Source organism: Malania oleifera, chromosome 4, assembly GCF_029873635.1.
Source record: "Malania oleifera isolate guangnan ecotype guangnan chromosome 4, ASM2987363v1, whole genome shotgun sequence".
Classification (NCBI taxonomy): domain Eukaryota; kingdom Viridiplantae; phylum Streptophyta; class Magnoliopsida; order Santalales; family Ximeniaceae; genus Malania; species Malania oleifera.
This window is the reverse complement of record NC_080420.1, coordinates 83,182,012-83,205,169: the sequence shown is the minus strand read 5'-3', so window position 1 is coordinate 83,205,169 and position 23,158 is coordinate 83,182,012. Positions and strand designations below refer to the sequence as shown.

At 38.9% G+C, this 23,158-nt stretch overlaps 1 protein-coding gene across 1 annotated transcript in view; it reads right to left on the bottom strand.

Moving 5' to 3' along the window:
• LOC131153603 (tricalbin-3-like) overlaps positions 1-22,243 on the bottom strand; it is a 66,447-nt gene extending 44,204 nt beyond the window's left edge. The window contains exons 1-2 of the mRNA XM_058106020.1: positions 20,969-22,243; positions 19,065-19,306 (exon numbers count right to left, since the gene is read on the bottom strand). Of these exons, the coding sequence (XP_057962003.1) occupies positions 19,065-19,306; positions 20,969-21,768 (1,042 nt within the window). The 5' untranslated portion in view covers positions 21,769-22,243. The remainder of the gene's footprint in view (positions 1-19,064; positions 19,307-20,968) is intronic.
• Between the last annotated feature and the right edge of the window lie 915 nt (positions 22,244-23,158).

Here is a 23,158-nt window from a genome sequence, read left to right as displayed (position 1 = left end):
CGATATGAGCTATAGCTCAGTATTATGCTTCAATGCTAGATCTTGCTACAATACTTCTTGCTATAGCAAGAAACAATATTACCTCCCACAAATATACAGTATATAGTATTAGAACTTTGATTGTCCACAAAGCAAGCCCAACCTGCAGAAGAGTATCTCATGATCTCAAAGTTCTAATTACATTTATACATCCTCTATGAGGAGAGCCTTTTAAGATACCATGAAATCCTACAAGTAGGATACCAATATGATCTATTGAGATTTTTCATAGACTAACCACCCACCCCCACAACAGAAGGATGTTGATAGTCTAGTGACAATCAGATAAATCAACTTGCCAGCCGACGTCCTTGCTTTCAAATTTTGCTTGAAGCCACTACTTGGCATCTACAATCCTACTCTGGTGACTACTAGTGCCATATCCGCAACATAAACTACTAGAAGTATCACACCTACATCCTTCTTGTGAACAAAGATTGAATGATCAGAGTAAAGCACTAAATAAATCCAAATGCAAAGACCACCAAATTAACCAAATTCGAAGAGACTACTCAAGGCCATAAATGGCTTTATGCAACCTACATATTTACAATCCTCCCCTTGAGCAACATACCCAAGAGGTCACTCATGTGTATCTCTTTTGACAAATCTCCATACAATAAGGCATCCTTCACATTTAATCAATATAAAGGCCAACCAAAATCAACTACCAACAAGATCAATACACAAACAAAATTTAGTAAAGCAACTATTAGAGCTTATTTGTATCTTTTAGTATTATTATTAAGTGTGTTAGTATGCTAATTAGTGAGAGTTAGTAATGGTAATATTGTCATTAGAATGTATTTGGTTTGTATTATAAATAGAGGGAGAGACCTATCTTCAAGTTAGGTCATTCATTTTAATCAAAATATCAATAAGGTATCAGATCATGATCCAACCTAAACCCTATTATACTCAGCCATTGTCGGAAAACACATTCCCATTGCTGCCCTTCTCAGATCCACTTCCACCCTTCATTATTTCACAAAACCAACCATAAAGCCAAAAACAGAACCCTCCAAAGCCTACCCCCACAAAACCCCATCGGCACGTGCTGGCCAACTTCCAGCAGTGCTGACCCTATGTGCTGGCATGTGAGAGAGTTTCCACCACCTTTTTATTTTCTTTTTTTTTTCCCCCTCTGCCATGTTTTGATTCCTTCTCTAGACAACATTATCAAGCTGTTGGGCATGTTTTTTGCTCAAAAATCCAACCTTTTTTTTTACCATGCACTCGCGGTAATCCATTAATTTCTGTTCGGTGTTTGTAAAGGCTTCTTTGTGAGTTTCTTGGAGCAGTGGCAGTGTTTGTAAGTTAAGTTGTGAGGCTGTGGCAGTGCTATATCAGTAGGTGAGTTGTTCACCTCATCTGCGGTTGTGTCGTGCTTCACATAGTTTGTGATTGTCCCCATTACTTTTGATTGTTCTTCTTGTTTGACATTGGTGTGGCTGCAAGTTTGTGAGAGTTAGGATGGAGTTTATGAATCCCAAAAATATGTTTCCTACATCGCTGTCACAGATAACAACTCAAAAGTTGGATGGAAAGAATTATGTTCAATGGTCTAAAGCTGTTCATGTTTATTTAGCATGATTAGGAAAATCTGACCACTTGCTCGAATCTGATCCTTTTGATGAGAAGAGAAAAGAAGTGTGGATTCAAGAAGATGTGTTGATTGTTTTCCTCTTGTGGAATTTGATGGAGCCACAGATTGCACATATGTGTATGCATCTAGATACGTGCAAGGAGACTTGGGATTATGCCAAGCTTCTATAATCTAGTAACATTACACATATGTATGATTTATCCTAGGAGTACTTTCAGTTACAATAAGGAGATCGGAGCATTGCCCATTATTTTGGAGAGACGAAGCGTATTCATGAGGATCTTACGTCATGCAACCAATAACTACCGACATTCGTGAGATGCAAAAGCAGAGGGAACAAATGACAAACCTTCGGGTTCTAGCGGGCTTGAGAGTCGAGTTTGAGGCAGTCCAATCCCAAATACTTAGTAGTGCCAGGTTGCCATCATTTGCCGATGTTTATTCTCATGCCTTTCATGCTTCCTTTAACACACATTCTCCTGCTCTTGCATCTAGCTCATAGAGGACAGCCTTTGCTACATAGGGTGATTCTAGTTCTCTACCAAACAACCACAAAAGTTATCGAGGTGGTTCAAGTGGTCGTGGTGGTAGAGATAGACAAGGTAGAGGCACACTTTGCAAGTGCAATCATTGTGGACGGAGTAATCATACTATTCAGTAGTGTTGGGATCTCCACGGTAGACCTTCACGTGTTGCCAATGCAGCCACCACTGACTTCACACCTTTGGGGGCAGCCAATTCAGCCACCACCAACTCCACGCCTTTGGGGCCAATTGGGGGGCAGCGTACTATATCCATGTCATAGCTAGTATTCCAAGTTCCAACAGTATCAAGTATAACAACAAGCTTCTCTTCCCATTGCATCTCTTGCCTAAACAGGTAATCCCACAGTATGCTTGTCATCTAATACTTCTTGTCCTAGCCCTTAGGCCATAGACTCCACTGCCACTGACCATATCACAAGTATACCTAGTTTCTTCTCTAATCTTCAATATCCTGCAAATTTACCTTGTGTTACTCTTGCTGATGGATCCACCACTGCAATCAAGGGAATTGGGACTGTAAATCCCACTCCTTCTATTTCTCTTCCTTCGGTTTTGTATATTCCCTAGTTTCCTTTCAATCCTACAACCGTTAGCAAGATTACTAAACCCATGAGTTGTTCAGTAACATCCTTTCCTAATTATGTGATTATTCAGAATTTGAAGACGAGGAAGATGATTGGCGCAGGGTGTGAAGTTAGTGGACTTCATCACTTTGAGCCGCCATCACTTTGAGCCGCTATCTCCTTCTACTGCCTGCACTGTTGCTGCTGTCACCTCTCCAAATTCATTGTCATCTTGGTCATCCTTCACTAGACAAGTTGAAACGTCTTGTTCCTAATTTGCGTTCCGTGTCTAGTCTTGATTGTGAGTCTTGTCAGTTAGGAAAGCACCACCGCGTCCTTTTTGCTTCCCAAGTTAATAAACAGGCTGCAAGCCCTTTCATGTTAGTCCATTCTAATGTTTGGGGTCCTAGTAGAGTTGTGTCAGAGTTGGGTTTCTAGTACTTTGCAACCTTTGTGGATGATTATTCAAGAATGACTTGACTGTATTTAATAAAAGATCATTTCAAACTATTTCATATATTTTGTGCCTTTTGTTATGAAATGAAGACTCAATTTGGTTTGCCAGTTTGAATACTTTGAAGTGATAATGCTAAAGAGTAATTCAGTTCACAATTTTCTACGTATATGACTCAATTTGGTATTGTCCATCAATCTTCCTATGCCCACACTCCTCAACAAAATGGGGTTACAGAGAAGAAAAATAGACATATCCTTGAAATCACACGCACCTTACTTTATCAAATGCATGTACCTAAAGTGTTTTGGAGTGATGTTGTACTTACTTCTTGCTATCTAATCAACAAGATATCATCCTCTATTCTTAGTGGTAAAATTCCCTACTCCATTCTCTTTCCTAATTCACCTTTATTCTCTCTCCCTCCTCATATATTTGAGTGTGTGTCCTTTGTTCATCAACTAACTCTTGGGGTGGATAAGTTGGATCCTCATGCTATAAAATGTGTCCTTCTAGGCTACTCATATACTAAAAAGAGATATCGTTGTTATAGTCCTGTGCTGCATCACTTCTTTGTTTCTGTAGATGTTACCTTCTTTGACTCTACACCTTACTACACCTAATCCCTAAGTGCTTATGAGCTCAGTAAGTGTTTTCCTCTGCCTAATCTTCCAAATTCTACTTTGTTGTCCTTGCCCAACCAACCATCTTAGTCTCCACGTAGATCGAGTCCTTCTCATTGTCTCGATCATCCTAATTTGCAGGTGTATTCACGACGACGCCTCCAAGGAAGAGAGTCCCCTCTAGCTTCTACTACCACGCCTTTGGTTTCCTCATCTGATGATCATATTTCCCATGATGTTGATAATCCCATTTCTATTCGGAAAGGTAAACGCATATGTATCCCAAGCCTCCTATTTGTGTTTTGTTACTGCTCTATCATCTACTACCCTTCCTAAATCTGTTTCCCAAGCCTTAGCCCACTCTGGGTGGAGGGATGTTATGGTTAAATAGATGAATGCTTTACAAGACAATGGCACTTGGGAATTGGTACCTCTTCCTTCTGACAAGTTTGTGGTTGGTTGTCGTTGGGTATACACTGTGAAAGTCAACCCTGATGGTTCTATGGCTCGTCTTGTTGCTTAAGGGTGGTATGGTTTAGATTATTTTGACACTTTTCTCTAGTTGCCAAACTTACATCAGTACGTTTGTTCACCTCCTTGGCTACTACTTGTCACTAGCCTCTACATCAGTTAGATGTGAAGAATGCCTTCTTTCATGGTGATCTTGAGGAGGATATCTACATGGAGCAACCACCTAGGTTTGTTGCTCAGGGGAGAGTCAAGCTTAGTGTTAGGGAGTGACAATGTAATGGGGAAAAGGGGGAGAGAGATACTGCTATAATTGTATTCTCCAGGGATTTAGAATGAATATATGTTTATCTGTGTTATCGTTTGCATGGTTATTCTCTTATAGTTGAATAATACAAGTCCTTTTCATTGTAGTGTTTTGTTGCCTTGGCTTGTAATGTCTCTGATTGTTATAGTCTTATTCAGTGTATAAGAATATATTACTCGTGCGATATCCCATTGTTCCTTATTTTTCTTGAGTATTGAGACTCACCTGGTGCTCGTGCTTGCAAGCTTGAACGTGTGAGACTTGACTGACTTGTTGAGGGAGAGCTCTCAACGAGTGCCACACGGCCCTTACTTGAGTCCCATTTTGGGGGTCCGTGACAGTTGGTATTAGAGCACAGTGTGTGCGTGCACCATGAGTAGTAATATGAGAAAAAAGTCAGGAAAAGTGGAGCGCATTGAGGCGCTTGAGAAGAAACTTGTAACCCTGAAGACAACGTGCGGTGAACTCCAAGGGTTGGTGGCAACATTGATAAAGGAGAAAGGCGTGCCAACAGAGCTTGAGGCCGCTGAAGAAAACCCCACAGAAAATCTCTACGGGGTACCAAAAGTTGTAGAGAGACTTGAGGAACTTGAAAAATTCATTCCACGTGTGAAATCCTTGGAGAAAAGGCCAAGAGAGCTTGAGGCCTTCCAGAAGAGTATCGAGCAATTGGAAGCCTTTGAGAGTAGGCTGGAACATATTGAGGGCATATTGCCATCTCTTTCGTCCCAATGGGGAGAGCCAATAGAGCTTGAGGCCTCCTTACGGGAGCTAACGAATAATTTTGATTTCCTTACAGAAGATGTTAAGGAGTCCATTACTGCTTTGAAGGAAGATTTGGAGGAGATGGGCAATGTCCAAAGTGCGGTGGTCCAGGTCCAGAGAGATTTACAAGAGATAACTGTGAAAGTAAATGCAATGGCACAGATAGCTCGAAGGCCGGTTGCAGATCCAAGTGAGGGTTTTCGATTGAAGCTACTGGAACCTAAAAGTTTTGGGGGTACGCAAGATGCGAAGGAGCTGGACAATTTCTTCTTTGATATGGAGCACTACTTCACGTGCTCACGAGTGGATCTAGAAGTGGACCGGGTAAATATGGCAACGGTATACCTGGTTGGGGATGCAAAATTGTGGTGGAGAACTAAATGGAATGATATTCAACACAATAGATGTCTTATTAACACGTGGGAGGGGTTGAAACACGCGTTGAAGACTCAATTCTATCTAGAAAATGTGGAGTACATAGCAAAGTGCAAAGTAATGGAATTGCAACAAACCGGCTCAATAAGGAGTTATGCACAGGAATACCAAGCCTTGATGTTGGACATCATAAACATGACTGAATCGGATAGACTGTTTCATTTTCTTCAGGGTTTGAAGACATGGCCAAGGAATGAACTACGTCGGCAAGGTGCTGGTGATCTCTCTTTTGCCCTCGCTGCTGCTGAACGGCTGGATAATTTTTCAGACAATTCTGGGAAGCGAAATTTCCCTACGTCCACCAATAATGATTACAGACCCAGTAAAGTGTATAAGCCCACAAATGGGGGAAGGGATAGAGAGACAAATAGTTCTTGGAAAGATAAAAGAGCGCCCATGAATAGGGGCGGACGAACGGGGGGTGGAGAGCGTCGTGTGCCGATCTCATGTTTTCTTTGCATGGGTCCGCATCGAGTGGCGGAGTGCCCTGAACGTAAGGCTTTGAATGCTTTAAAGGCCCTTCGAGGGGAAACCGAAACCTCAGCAGCAATCCCAGAAGAACAACAGAATATGGTGGGAGCATTGAGATTTTTTGGGGCATTAGAGCACCAAGTAGTGACCAACAAGTCTCAGGAGAAGGGATTAATGTACGTTGATCTACTTTTGAATGGAAAGAAAATCAATGTCATGATTGATACAGGGGGCACCCATAATTTCATTGCTTATTCAAAAGCCCAACGATAGAATTACAAGTAGATAATGATGTGGGGAAGTTAAAAGCAGTGAATTCTCAAGCATTAACCACGGTGGGAGTGGCACCTAAAGTAGCCTGCCAAATGGGGTCGTGGTCTGGAACAGTTGATTTCAACGTGTCACCCCTCGACGACTTTGATGTGGTATTGGGGATAGATTTTCTTAAAGTGACACGCTCAATGCCGATCCCAGCTGCGGATTGTCCTATGATAATGGGAAATACACCTTGTGCGGTCCTCGTAGCCTACAACAATTTCGATGAGAAGAAGTTGCTTTCGGCCCTTCAATTCAAGAAGGGAGTAAAAAGAGGAGAAGCTTCTTTCGTGGTTCTATCGGTAGTTTCAAAAGATAAAGAGATAGGGAAATATCCAATTGAAATTAAGGAAGTTTTAGAAGAGTTCAAGGAGGTAATCCCGGAAGAGCTACCTAGGGTTTTACCACCCCGACAACAGATTGACCACGCAATTGAGCTTTTGCCGGGAGTAAAGCCGCCAGCACGTGCCCCTTATAGAATGGCACCGCCGGAGTTGGCGCAACTTAGAAGGCAATTGAATGATCTAATTGCAGCAGGGTTCATCCGTCCTTCAAAAGCACCTTTTGGGGCTCCAGTGTTATTTCAGAAGAAACAAGATGGTAGTTTGCGCTTGTATGTAGATTATCGTGCTCTTAATAAGGTGACAGTTCGCAACAAGTATCCCATTCCACTGATTGCCGATATTTTTGACCAGTTAAGTACAGCCAAATATTTCACTAAACTGGACTTGAGATCGGGATATCATCAAGTACGCATTGTAGAGGGAGATGAACTGAAGACCATTTGTGTCACCCAGTATGGAGCATTTGAATTCCTTGTCATGCCTTTTGGGCTAACAAATGCACCTGCTACCTTTTGTTCTCTAATGAATCAAGTTTTTCGGGACTACCTAGATCAATTTGTGGTTGTTTACCTTGATAACATAATGGTTTTCAGCGCATCCCTAGAAGAACATAAAGATCATCTTCGGAAGGTGTTTCAAAAACTTAAAGAAAATCAGTTATATGTAAAAGGGGAGAAGTGTGTTTTCGCTCAAAAGCGTATTAAATTCTTGGAGCATATCATTGAGGAGGGCCAGATACAGATGGATTCAGCTAAAATACAAACCATCAAGGAGTGGGGAGCACCTACATCCATCAGAGAACTACGATCTTTCTTGGGCCTAGCCAACTACTATCGAAAGTTTATAGAGGGGTATTCCAGAAGTGTTGTATCGTTAACAAATTTACTGAGGAAGGGGGTGCCATGGGGGTGGTCAAAAGAGTGCCAATTAGCATTCGTTGAATTAAAGGAAAAGATTGTAGGAGATCCTGTGCTAATCCTTCCTGATGTGACAAAGTTGTTTGAAGTGCAAGTAGATGCCTCAAACTTTGCATAAGGGGGAGTTCTCTTGCAGGAAGGGCATCCAGTTGCTTTTGAAAGTAGAAAATTATCAGGTGCCAAACGGAACTATACAGCACAAGAAAAGGAGCTTCTCGCGGTGGTACATTGTCTTCGAGTGTAGAGGCACTATCTCTTGGGGTCCAAATTTGTGGTAAAAACCGATAATGTGGCAGTTACTCAATTTTTGTCACAACCTGGACTAACGTCAAAACAAGCCCGTTGGTAGGAGAAGCTAGCTGAATTTAATTTTGATTTTGAATACAAAGTAGGGAAGACGAATGAAGTGGCCGATGCTTTAAGTAGAAAAACCGAATTGGCAGCATTGAAACTCATCAGTCATCTATCAACTAGTAGGGTGGCATTACCCTTGAAGAATCTTATCAGGGAACATTTAAGTACAGACCAGCAGGCGCAATCACTGAGCAAACTAATAGAAGAAGGTAAGACACGACAATTCTGGGTAGAAGATGGACTGATAATGACTAAAGGCAGGAGAGTCTATGTGTCCAAAACTGGAAACTTGAAGAAAACCTTACTAAAAGAGTGTCATGATACATTGTGGGCTGGTCATCCGGGATGGCGAAGAACTCATGCATTGATTACACAGGGGTACTATGGCCGAATATGCAAGAAGATGTGATGAGTTATACCAAAACTTGTTTGATCTGTCAACAAGACAAGGTAGAAAGAAAGAAGAACTCAAGTTTATTGGAGCCATTGCTAGTTCCTGCCAGGCCATGGGAGAGTGTCTCTTTGGACTTCATTTCCTCGTTGCCAAAAGTAGAGGAGTATGACACAATTTTGGTGGTGATTGACCGGTTCTCAAAGTATGCAACTTTCGTACCAGTCTCGAAGCCATGTTCAGCAGAGAAGACAGCTCAGCTATTCTTCAAGCATGTGGTGAAATATTGGGGTGTTCCAGAAAGCCTAATCAGTGATAGGGATGTCAGATTCACGGGGGGATTTTGGGGTGAACTCTTTCGCTTGATGGGTTCAAACCTTAATCTGTCCACCAGCTATCACCCACAGACAGATGGTCAAACCGAATGTTTTAATGGGATGCTGGAAGAATACTTGCAACATTTTGTTTACTCCAATCAGAAGAATTGGGTTACTTTACTGGACACGGCACAATTCTGTTTTAACTCTATGAAATTTTTTGCGACTAATAAAAGCCTTTTTGAGATTGTGACAGGTCAACAACCGACTCTCCCGCACACTCTAGATGGTCCATACAAAGGAAATTGCCCAAAAGCATACCAATTCACGAAAAATTGGTTGCAAAACATCGAAGTCACTCGAGTTCAGTTAGAAAAAGCATCGAAGCGCATGAAGAAATGGGCTGACAAGGGGCGACGACCACAACAATTTGAAGCTGGAGATCTGTTTCTTGTAAAAATGCCGCCGAAGGCATTTCGCTTTCTTCGCGGCAAGGATAAAAGGTCGTTACGCTGTTATGAACGTCCAATCAGAGTGATCGAGAAGGTGGGACATGCATCTTATCGGCTTGAGCAACCCGAGTGGATGAAAAGCCACAGACGTCCAGTCTATCCCGTGTTTCATGTAAGCAATTTAAAACCATTCCACACAGATGAAGCAGATCCGCACTGACAAAAATTAAGGAGATCAACAATTTCCAGAAGGCAGCCTGTCAACAAAGAAGTCCAAGAGATCATTGCAGACAGAGTCGTCAATGCAAAAGGTCGTCAACAACAACAATTTTTGGTTCGGTGGCTAGGGCTGGGGGAAAAAGAGAATAGTTGCGAAAAGGCAGAAAACCTTCAGCATGCCATACAGAAGATTGAAAATTTCAGAAATTCGAAGACAACGACATCAACTTCGACATCAAAAGAGTGAGAAGGCCTTCTACAACACATCGACGAGGACGTCGATAAAATGAGTGGGGGAGGATGTTAGGGAGTGACAATGTAATGGGGAAAAGGGGGAGAGAGATACTGCTATAATTGTATTCTCCAGGGATTTAGAATGAATATATGTTTATCTGTGTTATCATTTGTATGGTTATTCTCTTATAGTTGAATAATACAAGTAGTCCTTTTCATTGTGGTGTTTTGTTGCCTTGGATTGTGATGTCTCTGATTGTTATAGTCTTATTCGGTGTATAAGAATATATTGCTCGTGTGATATCCCATTGTTCCTTGTTTTTCTTAAGTATTGAGACTCACCTGGTGCTCGTGCTTGCAGGCTTGAACGTGTGAGACTTGGCTGACTTGTCGAGGGAGAGCTCTCAACGAGTGCCACACGGCCCTTACTTGAGTCCCATTTTGGGGGTCCGTGACACTTAGCATGTCATCTCAAAAAGGCACTATATGATTTAAAATAGTCTCCTAGTGCATGGTTTGTTCGTTTCAATGTTTTAGGACTTGAGTTTGGTCTTCGACAATGTGTCGTGGATCATTTTGTGTTTTATCATCATACTTCATCGGGTAGGATCCTTCTTGTTGTTTATGTGGATGATATTGTTATTATAGGTGATGATGATAAAGGTATTCAGAGTTTCAAACTTTTTCTACAAACTAAGTTTCAAACTAAGGATTTGGGACTATTGAAATATTTCTTGGGTATAGAAGTATCTAGATCTCATATGGCAACTGTTTTGATGAAGTATGTTCTTCTTGATTTGTTGGATGAAACTAAACTGATGGTATCCAAACCGGTTGATAAACCCACAGATCCTAACAGCAAGTTAATATCAGATATGGGTGATTTGTTGCCCAATCCCGGATAATACCGGAGACTTGATGGAAAGTTGAATTATCTCATAGATACTCGGCCAGATATATCTTTTGCAACAAATGTTCTGAGTCAATTTCAAGATTCTCTGAGGACAAGTCATTAGGACGCAAGCATTCGCATCTTGAGATATCTCAAAGGTGCGCCTGGGAGAGGTCTTTTATATAGTGATCAAGGTCACACTTATATTTATGGATATACAAATGAAAATAGGTCGGATCGCCTTCCGAACAAAGATCTACAACTGCGTACCATATCTAGGTTGGTGGTAATTTGGTTTCTTGGGAGAGTAAGAAACAAACAAAGGTGGCTAGGTCAAGTGCTGAATCAAAATATAAAGCTATGACTCACACTACTTGTGAATTTGTCTAGTTGAAGAACATGTTGGAAGAATTGGGTTTATCACATTCTAAGCCTATGAATTTGATGTGTGATAATCAAGTTGCTCTTCATATCGCTTCCAACCCAATCTTTCATGAGCAGACAAAACACATGGAAGTTGATTACCACTTTGTTCTGCAGAAACTTGTGCAGAAGCTTATTACTACTGCTTATGAGAAGTCTAATATGCAACTTGCTGATTTATTTACCAAAGCTTTGGGGGATGCTTGTGTTAAATTTATTTCTAACAAGCTAGGAGCATATGACATTTATGCTCCAGCTTGAGGGGGAGTGTTAAGAGTGTAAAATAGCCTCGTTCAAGGACTAAAACAGAAAGACTACATAAACAAAGGGGGGACCAGAATTAAGAACACAAGGTGAGGAGGATGATGAGGCCAAAACCCCAATTTTACCGAAATGGGCCACATTAATACTAGATGTAGAATACTCAGTTTGAAGTAGTTGAACCATGCAAACAAGATTGTTATACTCCTTTCAAGACACGAAAAAAGTTGTACTCAACTCCCAAGTGTAGTGGTTAAATGCATTTCAAGTGTAAACAGTAGAATTGCCCTCCACATGTGACTTATTAAGCCAAGGTGGTTTCCTAGGAAAATCCCAATAGCAATCAATAGTATGATTTCCCTCACCACAATATAGCAAATGCAATGATTGCCACCATGAATTTCTTGTTTTTTTAGGGATTCGAGAAGTATTATGCAAAGGAATCAACTATCTATTTCCTTGTATGCTTAATGTCTTGAGTAGATCGATAGATAAGTTTCTAGATGGCGGCGTTTTGAGAGCAATTAGGGTAGGGAGTGAGGGAGTTGTGATATCTCATCTTAATATGATAAATATGATACCGTTGTTGAATAATTGGGTAAAATGGAAGACCTAACACAATGATAGGTCTCTCCCTTTATTTATAACATATGTCAAGTACATACCAATGACCCTAATATCCTCACCATCACTCATTAACACAACACTAACACACTAATGATGTTGAATAATCAAAATAACCATCAACACTCCCCCTCAAGTTAGAGCATAGATATCATATGCTCCTAGTTTGTTACAAATGAATTTAACAAGAGCACAAAAGACATTTAACAACTCAAAACAATCTTTCATTTATACAACCAAGTCATCCTAAAGTAGTCATCAACAAATGTAACAAAGTAAAAAAACCCCAACTTCGACGTGACACGACTATGACTCTAGACAGAGGAATGGACTAGCGTGAAAGGGCTAACTTCCCGTTTGTTGACCTGGGAAACAAAGGGAACATGATGATATTTTCTCAATTGACAGGATACACTCAAAATTAGACACAGAACTCGTAGGAACTATCTGTTTCAAATTGTCCAAGGACATACGACCAAGGGTAAAATGAATGTGAAGTGGTGTAGCAATGGCTATGCAAGCAATGGGAGGAGAGAGCAACTAAAAGTAATAAAATCCACAATCCTCACATCCTGTGCCAATTGTCTTCCTTATCTTTAGATCCTAAATAACCACAAAATTAGGAAAGAAGGTTATAGAACAATTTAGTGAGTTTGCAAGCTTACCAACTGACATGAAATTGAAAGGGAATTTAGGAATGTACAAAACAAAAGAAAGAGAGATGAAAGGAGTATTCAAGGTTTCTATAGTATCAATCATCTTAACAAGCATCTCATCACATAGCATCTTTTGCTCAGAAAGGTAATCTTATAGTATGTATGTCATCTGGAATCTCTCCCACTAGCCCTTGGGTTATTGATCTACTGCCGCTAACCATATGATAGGTGTAACCAAATTATTTTCTACCCTCTAGTACCCTAAAGTTCTACCTCAAGTTACCGTTGCTGATGGATCCACTACTAGTGAAGGGGCTAGGAACAATTAATCTTACTCCCCTTGAGCAAAAACCCCAGGTGGTTGCTCAATATAGACCTCCTCCAGAAGATTTCCACGGAGGAAAGCATACTTTACATCTAACCGATGTAGACGCCAATGAAAAGTAGTGGCTAAGAAGATGAACACACGTCCTAAGGCAAGTTTAACGACCAAAAAGAATGTGTTTGAATAATCCGAACTATGCCCCTAGGTATATCTCTTAGCAACAAGGCAGCCCTTCAAACAAGCCACAAAACCATCAGGATTGACTTTCACATAGTACACCCAGGGACAACCAAACCACAGACCTGTCAAGAGGAAGAGGTACCAAATCCCAAGTATCATTATCATGTAGCATACACATCTCCTCAACCATTGTAGTCCTCCACCCAAAATGGGATAGGGCTTTAAAAATAAATTTTGGAAGAGCAACAAAAGACGGAGTACTAACAAAACAGTAATACAAGGGTCACAAGAGATCATAACAAACAAAATTAAAGATTGGATGTTGGGTACATGTGCATTTAAAGATTGGATGTTGGGCACGTGACAAACAACTTGATATTACAATGTATGGAGATATTTAGAACATTTTGGGAAAAAATGGGAGCAGAAATCTTGCTCAAAACACTCTCATGCACCAGCATGTGGAGTTGGAGATGCCGGCTGGGGCACTAGCACGTGGAACATTCTCTGGCTATATTCATAGAGCAGCGTATCGGCAGGTTCTAAGGGTGGCCATGTGGCTATTTTTGCAAAATATGAAGTGTTTCTTTGAGTTTCTAATAGGAAGAAACGTTCAAAATTTTTCCAGCAACTACAATGTTTTCTAGCAGCTCTTGGACTTTGCTTATGGTCTTTGGTGGTGCGGATTATCCTTCTATAGGAGCAGGTTTGAAGGGTTTGGTTTTGGTTTGAGGTTTAGAGCTTGGTTTTGGTATAAGTTAGGGTCTAGGTCAAATCTTGCTCTGATACCATGTTAAATAATTGGGTAAAAAGGAAGACCTAACAAAATGATCGGCTTTCCCTCTATTTATAATATAATTTATTACACCAAGCACATACCGAAGACCATAGTACCCTCACTAGCTCTCACGCATTAATATAAGACTAACATACTAATAATGCTAAATGACTAAAACAACCATTAAGGCATTAACTACTATTTTTTCTTTTAGTGATCACTTAAGTTTTTTTTAATATGCTTATTATTTTACAACTTTTAAAGCCGGTGGATTATAAATAAATTGGCGTAAAAGTTTGATTGTAGATAATAATATTAGTTCCAATAAATCTTTTTGATATTTTTCAGCTGGTTGTGGTATGTGAGAGTGGCCTTTGACTTGTTTAGGGATTCCTTTGGGTGATAATAGTCATAATACTAGGCCTTTGGTTTTGGGATCTAAAGATAGAAAGGGTGTCTAGGCATCTGGATGGATATAAGCGTGCTTTATTATTTTTTTTCCTTCGTTTGTATCACCCTTATTCACATGTCGTTCTAGTATCCTCTTTATATTATTTGTGTTACTTTAGAATCCCCGTAGCTAATAAAATCGATGGAATTATATGAGACCTCCAGGTCAAGAGAAGAAGGGCTAATTTTATTAGGACTCAAGAGATTGTTTGTAGGTCTAAGATGGATGGGGGTCTAGTAAGTTGATGTCTAAAAAAACTACTTTAATGGGTAAGTAGCTTTGGAGGCTTGCCACGGTTTGGCTTAGAGGAAAACTCCCTTTGGCACAAAGTTATTAAAAGTAAATTTGGCAAGCAAGTTAGTGGGTAGGATGCAAATTTGGGAGTAAGAGTTTCTTTCAAGAGTCCTTGGCTGTGTGCTTTGTGGATCTTCTCACTTTTAAGAAGACATTTGGTTTGAGTGATTTTGTGTTGTTCATTTCTTTCCTTGTTTATATCGTCTATTTCCGGTCCATACCGGGGTCATTTCTTCCTTTTTGGTTTCTAATGCGCGTGGTTTCTCTTGGACTTTCCATTTTCATATGTCTCTTAATGATGAGGTGAAGGAGCTCTCTTATTTGTTGTAGTCATCGAAGGGTTATCATCTATCTAAAAGGAGGGACATTCAGTCATCGATTTTAGATTCTTCTTTTATTCTTGTAAATCTTTTCTTGAGCATTTGATTCGTGCTAACATGTCCATTCTACTTGATCATAGCATTTGGAAGACCAAAGTTGTATTTGGTCAGTTGTTCTTAATAGAAAATTAACACCAACAACATGTTGTAGAATAGGAAGCCTTCAAAGGCTTTATCTCCAGAAGTGTGTAATTCATGTTTTGCCAGATTAGAATCTACTTTTTTTTTTTTTTTTCCATTGTCCTTTCATTTGGGGCGTCAGGAGTAAGGTGATTTGTTTACTTGGAAAGAACTAGGTTTGTCCAGAATCGGTCGAGGATTTGTTAGCTATATCTGCACATGTTTTGGTAGGAGTAGACTTGGCAGAGTGGAGATGTGGGACTTCTGCAGTTTTGGGAATTTGATTGGGACGGAATGCACGTATCTTCAAAGTGAAAAAGAGGACGTGTTCTTTGCATTGGAATAGGATTCATTATACAGCTTTGCTTTGGCCTTCCACCACTGGTTGATTTAAAGGGCCGTGTTTTTTGAGTTTACAAAAAGATTAACAAGCTTTATAATTCTGTTCGTAGTTTTTTCCTTCACTTATTTTCTTTATAGGATGATGTCTTATTCTCCCTTTTGTACATTCTTTCTTTAATAAAATCTCTCCTTTTCTTAACAAAAAAAATCATTAACAAAAAAAAAGTTAGTAAGTTGAACTAAAGGATTTAAAATGCATCAAAAATCTTTTTAAGAAAGATTAAGGGAATAATACCTGCAAGTATACCATATAAGCTGCTTGCTTGAAAAAAATTCATTGTTATACCTGCTTTTGTGTACTCCCACTTTCCGCTACACCCATTAACCTTATGCTATCTTACTTGCTACTGCTATTAAAACCATCTCCCATGGATTATAAGCAATGATTTCTCTGTGATAGGTATTTGTGAAACGATCAAATATATGTTTCAAGTGACTGACCAGAATGCTGATTTTAGAGACAGGAACTCTCCCAAACACTATCTGCTGCAGTTATTCAGGCCGCAAGTGCGTAAGTGAAGAGAAGTTGTGGAAAGAAACACTGTGATGTAACCACAGGTTTGAGTTTTTTCCTTTTTTTTTCAGTGGGTGAAAGAGAGATGGAGTATTTCACTGGGTATTCATCCTATCTTGTATCCTCTGGTGTAATAGAGAATTTATTGCTTTGCCATGAAATTGGCCATGGACGTAGTTGATGAGCCAAACAAATAAACTGCACGTCTCTTTATTCTAGCTGGTTTCTCTTTATTTCTTCATATTTCCTTTATTTGCAACTAATACTCAATCCTTAGCAGTCCTAAGGGCTGTCTGATAAAATTAAGTGTGATGTTTGAATACCAAATATCTCAATCAATATCTGAATCTGAATACTGAATTGTTTGAAGCCATTTCATAACTATCTTCTGACTGTCTGTTTTGTCCACTTGTTTTGTTTTAATAAAACAGAAGCTATATTAAATAAGGAAAGAGAAATTACAACCTATACAAGGACCAGAAGTCCTTCCCAAAAAAATGCATTAACCAAGAAACCCCCCCTCTTTAAACCCTTTTAATCATAGTTCACCAAGCCCTTTAAATTAGCCAGTTCTTTCTGGTCCTTCACCTGACTTTTACCACCATCAAGACGAACTTCATTTCCTCCAGGATCAGACAGTAAACCCATCTTACCCATCAATTGGTGTGCCTCTAAATCCTTCTAAGAAATCTCCTCCACAAGAATACGTAGAATTCCATCCTTACGCTGTTGCTTATTATCCATATCACCATCCACAAAAATAGGAAACCCTCCAAATCTTCCATCGGAAATGGAGGCACATAAGATAAATCTCCAAGTAAATCAGAAGAGTCAGAACCATATCCATATTGTTCCTGAAATTTCATCCAAAAGCAATCCCTGCCAAAGTCAAACTCCCGAGGACTTCACTATTTTTACCCAAGAGATTCCACCATTTCTTCTTCTCCTCTTTTTCTTTCCTCTACCTAGTAGCAGCCTTCTAAGCATTTAGTTCTTTCAGAATACCCAACTTTCCTTCCATATCTCTCTTTAAAAATTTTGGTATTATTCTACCAGAGTACACCCTCTCTTCTCCTCAATCCTTTCCCTTATTTCCACTCACCCGCAATACCTTCCAAGCATAAGCTTTTTGGCCCCTAAACTTATCCAATTTACTTCCCATACCAAAAGAATTATCCCTGGAACCATCATTTTCCTGCTAAATTTAGTAAAACCAGTTTCTATGTCCTTCGTAATGCCCACCCCCCCCCCCCCCCCTATTAACAGCCAGTGCTTAAGACTCAGCTGTGTTTCTCTCCTTTGTACAAATTTGCTCTGACTCGAGTCTGGCTTTCACAGACTTTTTCCCTTCAAACTTAGTCCGACTGAAATCTCTTTCAAGTAAACAGGAGGTAGCTACCAGTGTTTTCTCCTTCTGTGATCCAAAAGATAGGGAGTGGGCTTGCTTCAAACAACAAAAGTTTTAAGAGATGAAAAGTGCATGAAGGAAAATTATACAAATCGCACACCCTGTCAAATAACTTTCAGAAATGCGATTTTGACACACTTTATGATTATATTAAAGTAAGATATCTTAGAAGAAAATAGCATAATTAGCATTAATATTTTTCTTATCTGAACAATTTAGAGAAGTCAACACGAGAAATATTTTTTCAAACAGAAAGAAAATATTTCATTAGAGAAGAAAGAAAGCACAAAAAAGGACAACAAGACATCCTCCAGTTTATCATAAAAGTACGGGGAAAAAAGATCTTCAGTCATGCTGAAGATCTGAAAAGACACCTCATTAAAACAGCCAGCTGCAGAGGACCAAAGAGAAGCCAAATACTAAATTCTTTCCCAAAGCAAAGGGCAAGTGATCTTTTAACCTGAAAACATCCAAGCATTCTTTTCCATGCAAATTCCACATAAAACTGCAAAGATCCCACAAGTCCACAAAACTGATCCATCTCTACTCTTCCCAAAGCCTGTAATGAAATATTCAACAAATCCTCAGCCAATTCCAGACACAGCCAATTCTCCCCAAATAAACCAACTTATACCAAATCCTCCAAGAAAACAAGCAGTGCTCAGAAAAAGGTGAGATTCCAAACGCAAGGTACAAACATCAATAGAAAACACCTTAAAAGTTCCCCAATTCTGCAATAGATTGATGATGCTAACTCTATTAAGAACAAAAAACCAAATAAAAGCCTTTATCTTAGAGACTTTAGCTTCCCAGATAGTTTGATGAAGAGAAAAAGGAATTATAAGTTCTTGTCAAATGCTGAAAGAAAGATATAGAAGAATAGACTCCTGAAGAATCCAAATCCCAGGACCGACTATCTATCCCAATTGAAAGATGAAAACCCTCCAACAATAGCAGCAAAGAGGGCAGTTCCTCCGCCTCCCTATCATTTAGAGATCTATGAAAATGGAAATCCCAATTAGTAATAGACCCATTTGAAGTAATAAAGGAAGCACTGGCATCATTATGCACTTGGGAGGGGAGATATAATTGAGGAAAAGAGATGAAAAGTGCTGAGTTTCCCACCTGGATGTCTTCCCAAAAATGAATTTGAGACCCATTGCTCACAACATATTTAATAGGAATCAACAAGAGGACATTAATTCCCTTCTGGAGAGTGATCAGCCATTCACTTCCCCGCATTTTTTAAAAATACACAGGCATGCGCATGCATATCAGAATCTTTCCTCTATATCCCAAAAAAAATGATTCCAATCACCAAACATATTTCTGGTAACAAAAAAAAGCAACCCATTTATCTACATTTTGGGGCAATAATATAACTTGTAATGTTATACCTATCTTGTTTTTCGTGTTTCTTCCAATTATCCCTCTTTAAGAATTTTTCACTTTGTTCTTACAAAGAACCCTAAATATGTATAATAGAAATTTCCATTCACATAACTGTAAATTTGAAAACCGTAGTACTATGACATACCCATTAAATTGAACAATCGGAATGGAGATAATTCAAATTTTATCTTTGGAAGTGAAACAAAAGCCCAGGAAACTGCTCCAACCCAAGGTTCTGACGGTATCAGTCGCAATTTCACCCAAAGTTCCCCATCAATGTCAAAATCTCGAACACCAACTGGTATGACTACAGGAACAATGCCAAATTTTAGTGACAACATTAGCAACATACGAGCGCCACCAGTGTAGCGGAGACCAATTTGGTACCTATTTAAACATGAAAGGAAAAAAAAAAATCAGTTAAAAATAAAAACCTGAATCACTACTTAATTCAATATGTAATGAGTTCCAAAAACAGCAAGATTAAATTGTACATGGAAGTCTACTTCACAAAGACATCATATCTCATATCAACAAAACCTACATGTTCAATTGCAAATTTACAGGGAAGGATACGTACAGGAATTCCTGTTGCCATCAATACTTCCAGTCAATATATTCACAGATTCTAAATTCCAATGCTTTTGTTGGAGTTCTGCCGAAACTTTGTAAGGATTCAGAATGAATCAGCTGTTAAAGATTTTCAGCCTGAGTTTTGGAGTTCAGGACATTTCAATCCTAAATATTCAAATTTTCAAAAATTTCAATTAGAATGGGTGGAAATTTTTCAATTTAATACAGGTATTCCTTTGTATCCAAAGGTTTGATCCATCATAGATGAAGAAGAGGTAGGAAGATGAGGCAAGAAAATAAAAGGACTTCACCACTGCCACATAGTCATTCTGCCTTTGAAGACATGAAATTTGCTTACTTAACTACAAACTCCCATCATTATTAACTTTAAAATAAACAAATAAATTACTACAAACTTCCATCTTATTCCATATTTTGGGACCATGGTCTTAAATATCCACGAAATTGTCGAAATTCCCATCGAAATTTCTGATTTCCATCACCCTTGAAATCGAAATGGCAGTCGATTTCCATTTTACATAATTTCCATCAAAATTTCAAGGAATCATCCAAAATTTATCAAAATTTCTAAATTTTAGCGAAAATTGTCAAAATTTTAACTATAGAACAAATTTCCTCAGAATTGCAATGAGAGGTTTAGGAGCAAAGTGAAATTTCTTCATTAATTTATTTTATTTTTTTATTGAAACAAAAATATTATTACAAGGGCTTTTGAAGTTATATGAAAAAATAAACTTACAACAACATTTTTTATCAAACCATTCATATCTAAATTATCATTATTTGTATAACAAATAAAAGTTAAATGATTTAGGAATTTAATTTGTATTAACTGAATAAGTTTAATGCACCTTATCTTACAAATATGTTTGATACACAAATTATATTACAACTTTTCCATCTCATACATGACGTAGATACATTTAACTTGTAATATATTAGTCCTAAAGCTTATATTATTACGTCTATTAACCATTTCTAAAGTTTCATAAAAGAATTTCACGCTTTTACAATTGATTTCCATTATTTTTTGGAGCTTCGAAATTTGAGTCGAAATCGAAATTTAAGAGCTTGTTTGGGACCCTCAAAATTCACTTCAAAATCTTAGATCTATTTTTCACAAAATATGCCAAAACTTATTCACAAATTACCCTTGTAACTACCTTGATAGGAGAGAGAGAGAGAGAGAGAGTCTTATTATAAAAGAGGAGACACAAGAGACCTTGATGCGCTTGTATAATGCTTATGCCTCAAGAGGAAATAACTAGCCAAAGCACTAGGACCCTCCTCCTACCCTTCCAAAGCAGGAAGCCTTGTTGTCCGGCCCCAGGGACGCCCCCAAAGTAACAAGCAATGCAATGGGAACAATGAAAATCCAAAAACACTTACAGTTTAAGTTTTACTAGCCAACTGAACAAAAGACAGAACAATGTCAAAAGAGAAAGAAATACTTACTGTAAGTCATTGACACGACGAGAGGTTCTGCGCTCGACATTCCTAACTGACAATGGTTCATCCCCCAGTGAGAATTGCTTCACTTCAACTCTTTGCACATAATCAGGTTTCTTCAGATCATCAATGACAGGCTGAAGCGACCCAATGATCCAATTCTCAATCCCAGCTCTATAAACTTTCCACAATTTCCCCAACACCATGTTCACCCATTCCACCGACTCTTTCCTCTGCAAATCCTTCTCAAGGAACAAAGAAAAGCTTGTGGGAACCTGCGGCCATATGCCTAGCTGTCCCTCGACCCCTGATTTGTTCCTTTTCCTTGAAGTCCAAATTTTATCAAAAACAACCCCCACAAAGAAAAAGAAGACGAACAACCCAGCAATGTTGCGATTTATTGGCGGTGAGGGAATGGGGTGAATGGCCCCTAGTTGGGTCCTAAGCTTATCTACAATGGGATCTTCTTGAAATTTTGTAAAATTTGAACCCAACTGAACTGATGAATCGTGAGACAACACTCCCCCATCATGCAATTCATCGGAATAACGGTTCGCTAGGAAATTTTTTGAGCCCTTCCTCGCCGAATTGACAAATTCTAAATTCAAGTTCTGCTTTCCTGAGCTATCGCTGGAAACCGTTCGTGCTCGAAGATTCCATTTCCTTCGAGATCTTTTCTGCGATGAACTCCCAATAATTAATCTTTTTCTCCTCTTAGAGCAAGAAACTAACGAAAAATTCCAAATCTTCTTAGTTCTATCAGCTTCACATAAGCACATTGAAGAAAAAACCGATTGAAAACTCATTTAGCACACCGGAATGGATGAGCCCCAACAACTGAAACACGGGCATAAGAATTCACACGAAATGAACTGGAAAACATGAATCCAGAGCCAGATTCTAAAGCTCAGAATCGCAAAATCACCAGAACGAATACTCAACAAAGCAGTACCCAAATGTAGCAGATATACAATGAGAAATCCTACCAGAATCGCAACCTCGATAGCTTTGGGAGCAGGCGAAGTCGAGTGAACCGTAGAGCAGCCAATACCTCCATCAGAATTTAGGCGCAGAAACAAAGCGTACGTGCGTGCATAGCATCGACAGAAAAGGCAGAGAGTGGACGAGAACGAAGGGCTCTCTGAGCAAGAGAGAGAGAGAGAGAGAGAGAGAGTGGCTCGGCTTGTGGGTTTTGATTTTTTCTGAGGAAAAAGTGATTCGAAGGCTTCAGCGGGAAAAGCCGTGGATAAATGGGATTCTCTGGACGGTTTGATGCCGAGCAACCGGGGTCGGCTCCGCCTCGACTCCTTAAAAAATGAGTCACGTGACTTTTTTTCAAAGGGCCCACCACTTGAGTCTCCTAAAAGGGTTTGAAGTCCACGCCCTTATAATTAGGACACAGTTTGCGACTTGGGGCGTTGTCGTTGAATGCAAAGACTTTTGAGTTATCAAAATAAAAGTTTTTGAAATATTTAATGATGGATAGCAACAGAGTATTTATTATCTCAACTGTCCGTAATATTAATTACTATATTTTTCAATTTTTTTATAATTTTTTAATAAAATAAAAAAGTAGTTTAATAAATATAATCCATGATTTTGACCTGTATGTATTACATTATAAGAAGGAAGGATAATTTTTAATATGTATTTTGTGCTTATCATGATCCCAAAATATGTTATTATTTACTTAATTTTGTAGATATAAATTCTACCCATAACTACATTAATATTCATTATTTTTAAAAATTTTGTGCACACTTATACTATCTACGACGGTATAAAACTAAGAAGCACGTGCACTAAACGTGCCGTAACTAGTTTACTAATAAATGAACTCAAATTGGCAATACAATATAAAATTTTAAACAAAAAAAAAATTTAAGCAAATTGGAATTTAAAAAATAAAAACCACCTTCACAACTAGGTTAATTTTTTTTTCTCTAAAATACTAACCTTTATGTGAAGATCTTATTCTTTTATGCAAAACAAACATTGATTATAATGGTCAAATGCACACACTCCTCAAAGTTGGTCTCCAACTTTCTATCATCGTCTATCCCGAGTCAAGCTTGTCCAATGTATTATCCCTGTTTATCACAATTTGTCTTGTATATATGTGATGGATAACTATCATCCTTGATTACCTCAACGATGCTAAGGCACGCATGATGTTTATTAACGCATGTGTCAAGG